The sequence below is a fragment of the Hippoglossus hippoglossus genome, chromosome 6 (genome assembly GCF_009819705.1).
Source record: "Hippoglossus hippoglossus isolate fHipHip1 chromosome 6, fHipHip1.pri, whole genome shotgun sequence".
Classification (NCBI taxonomy): domain Eukaryota; kingdom Metazoa; phylum Chordata; class Actinopteri; order Pleuronectiformes; family Pleuronectidae; genus Hippoglossus; species Hippoglossus hippoglossus.
Window position 1 is genome coordinate 1,172,214 of NC_047156.1, and position 12,500 is coordinate 1,184,713.

General features: G+C 47.6%; 2 protein-coding genes across 3 annotated transcripts in view; both read left to right on the forward strand.

Moving 5' to 3' along the window:
- The window catches only part of tmem231 (transmembrane protein 231), a 4,100-nt gene extending 3,662 nt beyond the window's left edge, over positions 1-438 (forward strand). The window contains exon 8 of one of the 2 annotated variants that reach the window (XR_004614221.1): positions 79-438. The gene's annotated coding sequence lies outside the window, so the exon portion shown is untranslated. The other variant, XM_034589309.1, reaches the window with a different exon arrangement.
- Positions 439-6,919: 6,481 nt separating this feature from the next.
- chst6 (carbohydrate sulfotransferase 6) lies at positions 6,920-11,030 on the forward strand. Its single transcript, XM_034589302.1, is given in 4 exon segments — positions 6,920-7,078; positions 9,470-9,476; positions 9,531-10,341; positions 10,343-11,030. Coding segments are annotated over 2 exon segments (1,197 nt in total). The 5' UTR covers positions 6,920-7,078; positions 9,470-9,476; positions 9,531-9,558; the 3' UTR covers positions 10,757-11,030.
- The last annotated feature ends 1,470 nt before the right edge of the window (positions 11,031-12,500 follow it).

A 12,500-nucleotide genomic window follows, 5' to 3' on the forward strand; every position in this document is an offset into this window, starting at 1 on the left:
GCTGTCCAGCTCCGCAGCAGCGTGGACGCCAGACGTATCTGAAGCACAGTTGCTGTAGTTGTGTGGTTGTTGCCTTAAAGCCTAATTTCATGGTGGTGCATTGACCAGAGCAGGCAGCGCTCCGACAGTTTTCTCGTTCCACTTCTGTGTGGGGTTCTTTATAAAAACATGCTTTATAAAAGATGCAAAACTTCTTTTATATTTTCATCTCCTCCTGGACAGGTTTCTACACTGCACCTCCACGACTGAAACAAATCATTTCTTCTTTCTCTGCTGTTGAAATTAATTATTTGAATGTATATAAATAGTTTTTTTTAAAATATATTTTTACTAGTTGTATGTTCGTGACCATTTGTGATAGCAGTTTTGTTGATCTGCTGATTTTTGTATCGTTCCAAAGCTTTAGTTGAATAATAATAAATGATTTGTACATTTGAATGTTTGGTATTTTCTTAAATCACAAGGCTTTTCTGTAGTTTTTTTTGGGAGGATATAATCGTCTGGAATGAGTTGATGGATCAGCCGCAGCTCTTCCCTCAGCGGTGTGTTCCCTCGCATGGAGCCAATCATCAGTGAGCTGTCAATCATCAGTGAGCTGTCAATCACCACGTCTCAGCCCGTTTGTATATCATCAAATAACTAATTCAAACCAAACTGATCAGAGACACTTGAACAAACGTCCGTGTGAGAAGAAGTACCTGAAATAATTGTATCTGTTTCTGTTCTTGTTTTATTTGTACTACGTCTCCTCTTGTGCTGTTGTGTCTAGGGTTGCAAAATTCCGGGAATATTCAAAGTTGGAAACTTTCCATGGGAATATACGGGAATTAACGGGAATAAACTGGAAATGTTGTTACTAACTGTGTTTACCTTGTCATATACAGACATAAATATAACGATTTTGTTTTGTCATAAGCTGATTTGAGCCCTGAGGAAACTTTAGGCACTATATGCTTCTGCATCTTTGTGGCATTCTTAACGTAGGTCTTTGCACAGTATTTGCAAATGTACACAGCCTTTCCTTCTACATTGGCTGGGGGGAAATGTCTCCACACATGAGATAGTGCACGTGGCATTGTTCTGTAGAATAAGATGAGAAAAAAGCTTGTAAAAAACACTAATGCAATGCCAGAGATATAAATAGTTTGCTAAACAATTGGAATCGTCTTTAAAAATATTTTACAATTTATGGATAAATGAATAGAAATAGGTTAGATGAACAGATGAACAATCCTCAATCAGCATGCTAATATATTTTCCCCAGTAATATCATCAAAACTTCCCTGACTAGTCCTTGGGCTAATGCAGTAGTGTGCAGGATGCTGGGAAGTATCTGTGCATGTGATGGAGAAATGCACAGTGCAGGGTTGAAATTCAACGTGCAGCGTGTGCTGCGTTCCATACATCTTTAAAGTCGAGTTTTGAATGACGTTTTTATTGCTCAGCGTTTAATTTGCGGTAATTTTTTTTTTCAAAATTCCCGAGCTTAACTTCCCATGGAAGGTTTCTGGAAATTTACCGGAAATTTTCCGCCCCCTTGCAACCCTAGTTGTGTCAGATTCCATTTGGTCTCAGTGAATCAGTGAAGGTTCATCTCAACTGCTGAAGTTGTGCTTTAATGTATTTACTGACGAGGAGATATCGTGGATCTCCGGCTGAGGAACTGAACACAGAAGTGTTGATCCACTGAAGACGCAGCTCAGGAACCTTGACTCAGGAACCTTGACTCAGGAACCTTGACTCAGGTCCTTATCTATGACCCTCAGACCCTCTGTGTCCCGATGAGCCCAGTCTATAAACAGACGTTTTGCGGAAGGACTATAAACTCCACCTGTTGTTTACCTTATATAACAAGGAGCTTCTGGGAAGCCATCAGCAGCTTCATGAATATTTGTGTTTTGTCTGTTTACTGTTCAAACTGTGGTTCAGTCATGAGTCACGCTCGTGGTGTCTCATATCGCCCTGAACATACATCAGTGTGAGAAGAACTAAACTGACACCAAAGGACCAAATAAACTACTGAGACTACTGAAACAGCATAGAGTTCCATATTCTCCGCCCTTACGTCTGGTCCCAGCAGCCTTCTCATCATTGTCCTGGTTCCTCAACCTGACGCAGATCTGGGTGACCCGGGCGACGTCCGAGCCGGTATGACTCTGTTGTCGGTGACACTCAGACCCGAGGTAGGCTGGCAGCGTAAAGGACCCTCACTGAGTCCCCCCCCCGTCCTGCCTATCTACATGTCCCGCCCAACTGAATTTTTTCCGCCCCTTGACTGGGGTTCGAATCCCAGCCCCCTACACCAAAGTCAGTAGCCCTACCGCTAGAACAGATGTGGAAGGGGAAATGTAATGTGAACCCTGTGGTAGTGGGAGCATTAAGGGCTGTGACTCCCAAACTGGGAGTAGATCCAGTCGATCCAGTAGATCCCAGTTACAACATCTGGAGCCTCTCTCTAGAAGAGCTCAGTCCTGAAACAGATACTGAACCCTCAAACTCCCAGAGCTCAGGTAGAGGACCTGAGCTCGAAGAAGACATACCAGCGAGGGAGATTTTATTTATATATATATATATATATATATATATATATATCTGTGTGTGTGTGGTACATGTTGTACTTTTTGGGAGAACAGTCACTTGAATTGTCACCGTCTTCCTCCATCTGTCCAAGGTTCCTCCGGTCTGCTGAAGTGTCCTTGGGCAAGATCCTGAACCCTAAATTGCAGACAGGGTGTGAATGGTGTGTTATGGAAAAAGTGAGATCAGACACACACACACACACACATATGTATGTGGTACATGTTGTACTTTGAGGGAGGACAGTCTGCAGTGCATTAGAGGCAGGAGGCATGGTTTTCCCCCCGTGTGTGTGTGTGTGTGTGTGCACGTGCACATCTGGACCAGCTCCACTGTATTAGCTCATTTAAACCGCTCAGTCTTCCAGTTTAGTTTGTGTCAAACAAATGTTTACTGAGAGTCACACCCTGTGCACAAGTTAACAAGTTAAGTTATATCATGAGTTATATTTGTAAAAACTTTGCACATCACGATGTCAGTCACTTGTTAACTTGTGTACAGCTCATCTATCCAGTATTTACAATACACTGTCCTCGTTAGGAGAAGTTGTGTAGTTTAGTGCACAGGGTGTGACTGTGCACTAAACTACACTGGAAGACTGAGCGGTTTAAATGAGCTAATACAGTGGAGCTGGTCCAGATGTGCGCACACACACACACACACACACACACACACACACACACAGGGAAACCATGCCTCCTGCCTCTAATGCACTGCAGACTGTCCTCCCTCAAAGTACAACATGTACCACATACATATGTGTGTGTGTGTGTGTGTGTCTGATCTGTGGAGAAAAGTCTTACCACTCCAAGTGCTTTTGTGTTTTTGTTGTGTGTATATATAAATACACACAAAGCACAGTATGCCTGACACAAACCTGGCTCCTCTCTCTGGGAGGTTGAGGGTTCAGTATCTGTTGAGGACTTCTATTTTCAGAAAGGCTCAAGAACCAGAGCAAATAGAACAAAGAACACAAATTTGAATGAGGTATTTAAAAGTTCCTTTGAACTATTTGCATTTCCATGTCCCCTGAGTGACACTGAGTGACACTGAGTGACACTGAGTGACACACATCAAAGTCAAACAATAGAAGGACCCTCTGGGATTTAACACCTGCAGGGGGGGGGGGGTTCTCCCTCAGGTTCATTTTGTGTTTGTGTTTGAGTGACAGTGTGTAACTAAGAAACTGTCATTGAGCCAGTTTGTCACAGTGTCATCGTGTGTGAGGGAGTTTACACTGTGAGGACAGTGTCCAGAGGCCTCCCTCCCCTCCCTCACCCTGTCCTCCTCCACCCTGTCCTCCCTCACCCTGTCCTCCCTAATGTCCCTGACCATGTCCTCCCTCAGCTCCCTCTCCCTGTCCTCCCTCACCCACACACTTCCCTCTCCCTGTCCTCCCTCACCCTGTCCTCCCTCACCCACACACCTCCCTCTCCCTGTCCTCCCTCACCCTGTCCTCCCTCACCCACACACCTCCCTCACCCTGTCCTCCCTCACCCACACACCTCCCTCTCCCTGTCCTCCCTTACCCACACACTTCCCTCACCCACACACCTCCCTCTCCCTGTCCTCCCTCACCCAGTCCTCCCTCACCCACACACCTCCCTCTCCCTGTCCTCCCTCTCCCTGTCCTCCCTCACCCTGTCCTCCCTCACCCACACACCTCCCTCACCTCCCTCACCCACACACCTCCCTCACCCACACACCTCCCTCACCCTGTCCTCCCTCACCCACACACCTCCCTCACCCTGTCCTCCCTCACCCTGTCCTCCCTCACCCTGTCCTCCCTCACCCACACACCTCCCTCACCCACACACCTCCCTCACCCTGTCCTCCCTCACCTCCCTCACCCACACACCTCCCTCACCCTGTCCTCCCTCACCTCCCTCACCCACACACCTCCCTCACCCTGTCCTCCCTCACCCACACACCTCACTCACCCTGTCCTCCCTCACCCTGTCCTCCCTCACCCACACACCTCACTCACCCTGTCCTCCCTCACCCTGTCCTCCCTCACCTCCCTCACCCACACACCTCACTCACCCTGTCCTCCCTCACCCTGTCCTCCCTCACCTCCCTCACCCACACACCTCACTCACCCTGTCCTCCCTCACCCTGTCCTCCCTCACCTCCCTCACCCACACACCTCCCTCACCCTGTCCTCCCTCACCCTGTCCTCCCTCACCTCCCTCACCCACACACCTCACTCACCCTGTCCTCCCTCACCCTGTCCTCCCTCACCCACACACCTCACTCACCCTGTCCTCCCTCACCCTGTCCTCCCTCACCTCCCTCACCCACACACCTCACTCACCCTGTCCTCCCTCACCCTGTCCTCCCTCACCTCCCTCACCCACACACCTCCCTCACCCTGTCCTCCCTCACCCTGTCCTCCCTCACCTCCCTCACCCACACACCTCACTCACCCTGTCCTCCCTCACCCTGTCCTCCCTCACCCACACACCTCCCTCACCCACACACCTCACTCACCCTGTCCTCCCTCACCCTGTCCTCCCTCACCTCCCTCACCCACACACCTCACTCACCCTGTCCTCCCTCACCCTGTCCTCCCTCACCTCCCTCACCCACACACCTCCCTCACCCTGTCCTCCCTCACCCAGTCCTCCCTCACCCACACACCTCCCTCACCCACACACCTCCCTCTCCCTGACCTCCTCCATCTCTCTCCAAGTGACCAAAGAGCTTCATGGCAGCAGAGAGCTGGAGGACAGGAAGTGATTCAGGTCCAGACAGGAAGCAGGTGCATCCTGCTGCTCGGTGTGTTGTTGATCACTTCATTCATTCAGAACCAGGGGAGAGAACCTATGTCCACTCAACTCAGTTCTTACAACTGCACACACGACAATATCATGACTTAAACATGAGTCTGGAACCTCTTGAGTTCACAAGCCCTCAAATCTCTACTTTATCCAACACGTCTATCTCCATGACGACTGAACAAATGCTTCTGAAGACCATGAGGCTGTTTCACTCATATTTCTTATCACCATCTCTTCTCTAACAACATGTTTGACATTTCAAACCGGAACTTAAAGTAAATATGTACTTAGTTGATTCAACTTGACTGTGTTAAACCCAACAGAGCTGCTGTTTCCTTCTCCTGTTCCTGAGGATTTCATTTGTATTTGTCATATAAGATACTTTTTTTTTAAATATATATTATCTTTTATATCTTTTAATTTTATATTAGTTTTTTTCATGTGTGTAGTACTTATTGTGTTTTTATGTTTTATGTTCCTTGTATGCACCTATATACCAAGGCAAATTCCAGGTAGGTGTAAACCTACTCGGCAATAAATACTTCTGATTCTGATTCTGAGGCTGACATGTCCCGACGCTTTGAAAGAAAGAGGCCTTTGTATATTATATATTAATCTTTTATATTACTGTTACATTACACACACACACACACACACACACACACACACACACACACACACACACACACACATATAGGGTAAGAGGCTATATAGAGTTTTTTAAATATGAAAATACAGATATCATATTTTGGATATTTGAAAAATATTGATATACTTGTATTACCACTCAGCTTCATCCTGTCCGTGCAATACATTGGTTCATGTGGTTCACTTCGTTCACTGTACATACTTTTCTGTTTTACACTGTGTATATTAGTTTTTATTCAACTTATATTTAGTACATTTCCTCACACTTATTGTTATTCTGACACCAAACTGCTGCATGTTCCTGATTATTCCTGAGTGACTCTTGCTGTTAAAGGATAATAAAGGATTATCTTATCTTCTCTTGTTTGATCTTATCTCTGCTCCTCACTTTCACATATATAATCAGTCTGATGTGTAGGAGGAGATCGGAGGTGTTCGGACCTTGACACCCTTTACCTCCATGTGTAGAGGAGGACAATGTGAGGAGGTGCAGATGGAGGTTCAGTGAACTCAGCCATGACTCAGCAGATGGTTCTCCGGGCAGCAGGAGGAGGAGGTGGGGGAGTGGGGGAGTGGGTGCCTCTGTCCTCCGGCTCTGGTCCCGCCTGCTCAACGACCTCCTCCTCCTCCTCCTCCCTGACCCCCGGCCCCCGGCCCCCCGGCCCATCCCACCGACACACACCGAGCTCCGCCGCTGGCCACGTCTCAAAACCTCCGCACTTTCCTCCTGTGCGTGTCGGAGCAGCAGCTGCGGACCGAGCGGGGAGGAGGAGCACAGCCGAGGGTCGAGGGCTGTTAGCGGGGAGCGGAGCGCGGAGGCACCGGGGCGCGGAGGCACCGGGGCGCGGAGGCACCGGGGCGCGGAGGCACCGGGGCGCGGAGGCACCGGGGCGCGGAGGCACCGGGGCGCGGAGGCACCGGGGCCCGTCGCCAGGCAGCAGCTGCACCGTCAACACAGCTGGAGGAGAGGCACCGGAGCCGGGGATCCGTGGAGAGAAGGACCGAGGGAAAGTGCCGGAGGACGGACTGAAGACAGAGGGAGCCCCTCTCTCCTCCTCCCCGCGGACAGGAAGGTAAATAACGGATCAACGAGTTCTCCTCCTCACTCAGCACCAGGAGGAACCAGGAGGAAACTCCTTTAGAGAGAGTTGTGCTTCTTGTTAAAACGACCACATGTCCCCGTGGAGTCTCAGCTCCTCCACCATCACAGGTCCTCCTGCTCTCCCAGTAAAACCTCCTCTATTCACCACACGTTGGTTTGGTGGCAGGACCCTAACGGACCAGTTAGTTCAGTAACCTCCGGATTAGATTTGATCTTAGGAAACAACAAGTTCTTTTAAGAGCATTTGGGTTTTAATGATGAAAACCACCTGGTTCTGTAGGTGGAGAACTTTCAGTCCATGTTAATGTGGTTCTGCTGCTGTTACACTAACTCTTCCTCTGCACCAATCACCAGTCTCACCTGTCAATCTCGAAGTTTCACCCAGTTTTGAAAGCATCACATTACGAAGTAAAACTGAACGTATTGTGGAAATTAACATTTAATCATACAACAGTGTGTTAAGCTCAACACAAAATGAAAAAGAAAACCTCTAAGAGAAAAATGTATTTAAAGTGTACTTAGACCTTTTAGTTTAATAAATGTCCCATTCACTAACATGGGGGGAGCAGGGTTTACGGCCCATAGGCCCATACTGCAGCCAGCCACCAGGGTAATCCATCGGTATATACTGTCCCCCTGGGGAACTCCTCAGGTGTCCCTCAAGGCTCTGTCCTCGCCAGCTTCAGTCTTCTATATACATCACTAACGGCAGTTATTGGAAAGTGAGTCACGGCGAACTGAAGCGGTCTGAGATGCCTCATTGGGTTCCACTGGGCTCAGGTGTGACCTGATTTTGGATGTAATTATGACTGGAGTCTTGATTATTAAGACTATGTATGAAAATAATGTTTCAATAGTCAAAAATCTCATGGTTTTCAGTTTCCTATTTTGCATGTAAAATTAAACGGATTGTTGAAATAGTAGCAGGTTGATTTTCTGATGGTTGACCTATTCATTCAGTAATGTTTAAACCTAATTCACTTGATCGCACACTGGACAACTCGAATATCAGGAATGTAATAAACTAACCCATAAAGACGTGACAGTCTTTATTTTGCTTCACTGACCGAAGAGACTTATGATGAAATGACTCACCCACCCTCACCCACCCTCACCCACCCTCACCCGCCCTCACCCACCCTCACCCCTTCCCCTCAGCCATAAAATTAAAATGTGGAACAAAGGTGGCTCACAGCTTTTTTCCTGTGTGTTGCTAATGTGGACCTGGTTTAGATACGCGAGGAAGATGAACTCTAATAGCAGCTCAGGACCACAATAGGGAAGTGAAGAGCGAGACGGATCTGTCCTGAAGTCTGTGGGGTTTGTATCTCCAGGGTCTGAAGGTGACGGGCTCGTGTCAGGACTTGTTCACTGAACAGGTTGTGGTGCGTGTGAGTTGATCTCTTCCCATCGGCAGTGATCATGGTCTCTCACTGGAAACTTTGACGGACAGGTCTTAGCAACACTGTGTGTGTGTGTGTGTGGCCTTCTCTTTTATTCCCTTCAATGTTTAGATAATTTATTCCTTCATAGTCTGGGATAGAAGACTGAGTTGGTGTGTAAAGCTGTTTTCAGAGAGTCAGGAGGTAGAGCTGTATCTTTTCATTCCAAGTTGAATGGCGGATTCTGGCCAATCCTAGATCTGAGGGTGTTGGATGTTGGGTGTGCCTATAGCCGGAGCACATTTATATCTTTGTTTAAAACAGTGAAGTGTGGACAATGGACTTCTTTAATTGCCTGAGTACAAACCCAACTAGACTGCTGCCTCAGTGGCTTTTTGTAAAGTTAATTTTGACAGAAACATCTTTTGGACAAATGTCCACTACACAAAGTAAAAAACATCCTTTGGAACAAAGAAAACGAAAAAGGAACATTTGTTGGATTCTTTGGATTTCATGTGGATGTGCATTCAGGGGATATTTGACCAAGGTGGTTCCCTTGGGAGTAACCCCCTCCCTCCGAGAGGTGGTGGAAGCTCACGGTTCTCTATGCGTATGTGGAGGCTAGTGCCAGCGTTCGTAGGTCTGACAAACTCCTTGTTTGCTGTGGGGGTTTTAAGAAAGGTGAATCTCTATCGAAACAATGATTCTCTAATTGGATCCTGCATGCTTATAGGTCACAAGGCCTCACAAGGCCCGACCTACACCAAGTAATGCGAGATGTCACCCTAAGCAGCCTCAAGACGTCTGGCTGCAGCTACCTGGGAGTCTTCATGTACCTCTGCTCGGTATTACCGTGTAAATGTGGCAACTGAGGAACTGAAGAGATGATGTTAAATGTTTGTCTTTAACTTCATCAAAGATTTCCTGTTTAACATATCCATTTCTCTCTCTCCCCCCCCCCCCCCCCCCCCCCCTCTCAGCCCCTGTCTCTCGTCCTCAGCCGACGAGGCAACGCGCTGCTCCACAGACGACGAGAAGCACCTGATAGCGACAGGGACCCGCAGCCATCATGCCCCGCTGCAAAGTCAGCCTCAGCACCATGATTTTCCTGGTGATCCTGCAGGGGGCAGCGGTGGTGCTGTTTTGCGGCTGGTACGTCCAGCTCAGTCACTGCGGCGCCCAAGACCCCAACAAAAAAGTTCACGTTCTGCTGCTGTCGTCCTGGCGATCAGGCTCGTCCTTCCTCGGCCAGGTGTTCAGTCAGCACCCGTCTGTCTTCTACCTCATGGAGCCGTCTTGGCACGTGTGGTCCAAACTGCAAAAATCGGGGGCGCGGACACTCCGGATGGCCGTGAGGGATCTGTTTCGCAGTGTATTTCAGTGCGACTTCTCAGTGATGGAGGCTTATCTTCCGGAGCAGTGCAATGTTTCCTCCTTGTTCATGTGGAGTCACAGTCGAGCGCTGTGCTCGCCACCGGCCTGTCCTCTCACGAAACGCACCGAGTTCAGCAACCAGACGCAGTGCTCACAGACGTGTGATGCCAGGGGCCTGCAGGGGGCGCAGGACGCCTGTGGCACTTACAGCCATGTGGTGTTAAAAGAAGTGCGTTTTTTTGAGCTGGAATCCCTCTACCCACTTCTGCAGGACCCAAACTTAGATCTCCGCATCATCCACCTGGTCCGAGATCCACGGGCTGTGGTGCGCTCCAGAGAGGCTTCGTCCAAAGCCTTCGTGAGCGATAACGCCATCGTCTTGGAGCAAAGAAACATACCAGCGGCTGAGGTGCAGTATCAAGTCATACAGGAGATCTGTCGTAGTCACGTGCGCATCAATGAGAGGGCCACCCTGAAGCCCCCCCCCATTTCTGAAAGGCCGCTACAAAATGGTGCGATACGAGGACGTGGCACGCAACCCGCTGGAGGAAATAAGTGCCTTGTACGACTTCATAGGTCTGGACATGACCAAGCAGCTCGAGGAGTGGATCTACAGCGTGACCCACGGAATAGGAAAAGGCTCCAAGAAAGATGCCTTTAAAATCACGTCACGAAACGCCGCTGACATCTCCCAGGCTTGGCGAACCATGCTGCCTTACAGCAAGGTCAAACGCGTCCAGGAAGTGTGTAAAGGGGCCATGTCGTTGCTCGGGTATCGGACAGTCGACAGTGAGAAAGAACAAAAGCGACTCGACATAAATCTGCTGGTGCCACAGGAACCGTATCAGTTCAGCTGGTTACCAGCGAAAACAGAGCGTCCGAGCGACAGTTAGAAAACGAGGGGACACAGGACTGAGGTCGACAGACTGTACAGACGTTCCTGACTGCACGAGTCAACACACGTGATGTTCAAGGTTAAAGCCTTGGTTTGTGATCAACTGACGCTATGAGGGGATTCAGCACAACAGCATCGTGTGACATTACATTTTATAAAGAACTAAAAACAGAGGGGCTGATTCAAGGGTTAGAAAATACTCGATCCTGCAAATGTGGAACTAGAGCTGAAAACCGCAGAAGATGGCTGACGTTTGTTTTTTCTCTGAGGTGTTTATAAAAACTCACCATCATCTGCAGTCATGTGAAGAAGCAGTTAAACTTCTGAGATCAGGCTTCGTCCACACTAATACGTTTTAAAACAAAAAGCATCTCCGCTCCAACAAGTGTTTCAGCTCCGTATCTGGAATAATCTCCGTCCTCCTGTCAACACGTGTCACTCAAACTCACTTTAATCAACCTGATGATTCAAAAGTAAAGAACTTTCATAATGTTGCTTTAAAGCTGCACAGATGAAAACCAGCTCTTCTTTTCAACCTGATTCACAAGTGAGTCTCCAGCTGTAACTTCAGAATGAAGAAGTTTCCTTTTTTCCACAAACTCATTTGACGGTTCAGATGAATCATGATTCTAACAAAGTTACTCATCGTGTCTCCGAGCAGGAGGTTTATCTGGTTTCACTTTGCTATGAAAACATGATCAGTGTCTATGTTCAGTTTAATTCCAGCTGATTAACTGGGACTGTGCTTCCAGGAGCTCCGCCTCTCTTTATTTATATTACTTACATTGTTCTTTTTTTAATGATTGATTGGTTAACACCTCCCTACACTGATCACCCTATGTATCTGGTGTTCTGAGTAGAGTTGTGCTTGCAAATGATTGAAGAGGAAACCTGAAAGTTAAATCATTGATTTACATGTTCTGAGCTGACTCAAAGATGAACTTGTGTTATTAGTTGGTGTTTAGATTCTCTGGGAGCTTTCTCTTCTTATAAATATCACATGTCAGAGTCGTTTTAATGTTCTGATTCAAACCCTAACTACGCTCCCCTGGTAAACACACGTCTGTATCTACTGAAGCTGTCAAGGATTTACCATGAAGTCTTTGTGTTAGTGAACAATACTTTTGAAACTTAAAGTTGCACTTATCTATATTTTCATATCGAATGGGATCATTATGAGTTGGTATAGTGTATTTTCCTGACCTGCAGCTTCAGTGTTGTGGTTCAGTCTCGACCTCGTCAGTGTCGTCACCTGCTTCACTCGACTGGTTTGTTCCTCAGGAGGAAGAGGAGAAGAAATCTGGACTGAGAGGAGACTGAATGTTAAACTCAAATTAACAAGTGGACAGAAACATGACTCCACACTAAAGTGCAGGCGGCTGATCGGCTACATGAGGTGACAATAAGTTAATACATGTGTTAGAAGTTGTTACGACTGGTAACACAAAAAAAACAACGAAAGCAAAATCAAGGTGTTAAAGGTTCAGTGTGTAGAATATAGTGACATCTAGTGGTGAAGTGTCATGTCGCAGCTGAACACCCCTCACCCCCCCCCCCCCCCCTTCCAAACATGAGAGAGAACCTGTGGCAGCTTCAGTTGTCATAAAAACTCAAAAGGTTTTAATTTGTCCAGTTAGGGCTACTGTAAAAAACATGACTGCCTTCGTAGAGAGGAGCCGCTCCTGATGTAAATATCAATCTTACACACTGAACCTTTAAAGGAAATCATTTGAATTAGTGTT